The sequence below is a fragment of the Fukomys damarensis genome, unplaced genomic scaffold (genome assembly GCF_012274545.1).
Source record: "Fukomys damarensis isolate Sample0158 unplaced genomic scaffold, DMR_v1.0_HiC HiC_scaffold_8, whole genome shotgun sequence".
NCBI classification, from domain to species: Eukaryota; Metazoa; Chordata; class Mammalia; order Rodentia; family Bathyergidae; genus Fukomys; species Fukomys damarensis.
This window is the reverse complement of record NW_022900920.1, coordinates 22,839,492-22,840,165: the sequence shown is the minus strand read 5'-3', so window position 1 is coordinate 22,840,165 and position 674 is coordinate 22,839,492. Positions and strand designations below refer to the sequence as shown.

General features: G+C 65.4%; 1 protein-coding gene across 1 annotated transcript in view; it reads left to right on the top strand.

Moving 5' to 3' along the window:
- Adrb1 (adrenoceptor beta 1) overlaps positions 1–673 on the top strand; it is a gene marked incomplete at its 3' end in the record, with an annotated part of 35,846 nt that extends 35,173 nt beyond the window's left edge. The window contains exon 3 of the mRNA XM_010634662.1: positions 2–673. Within this exon, the coding sequence (XP_010632964.1) occupies positions 2–673 (672 nt within the window). The remainder of the gene's footprint in view (position 1) is intronic.
- Position 674: the final 1 nt, after the last annotated feature.

The window sequence follows — 674 nt, the reverse complement described above, 5'->3', positions numbered from 1 at the left end:
CTCGCCGCCCGCCTCCCTACTGCCCCCGACCAGCGAGGGCTCCGAGCCGCTGTCGCCCCAATGGACGGCCGGCATGGGCCTGCTGATGGCCCTCATCGTGCTGCTCATCGTGGCGGGCAACGTGCTGGTGATCGTGGCCATTGCCAAGACACCGCGACTGCAGACGCTCACCAACCTTTTCATCATGTCCCTGGCCAGCGCTGACCTGGTCATGGGGCTCCTCGTGGTGCCTTTCGGGGCCAGCATAGTGGTGTGGGGCCGCTGGGAGTACGGCTCCTTCTTCTGCGAGCTCTGGACCTCGGTGGACGTGCTGTGTGTGACGGCCAGCATCGAGACCCTGTGTGTCATCGCCCTGGACCGCTACCTCGCCATCACCTCGCCCTTCCGCTACCAGAGCCTGCTGACGCGCACGCGGGCGCGGGTCCTCGTGTGCACCGTGTGGGCCATCTCGGCCCTGGTGTCCTTCCTGCCCATCCTCATGCACTGGTGGCGGGCCGAAGGCGACGAGGCGCGCCGCTGCTACAACGACCCCAAGTGCTGCGATTTCGTCACCAACCGGGCCTACGCCATCGCCTCGTCCGTTGTCTCTTTCTATGTGCCCCTGTGCATCATGGCCTTCGTGTACCTGCGGGTGTTCCGCGAGGCCCAGAAACAAGTGAAGAAGATCGACAGCT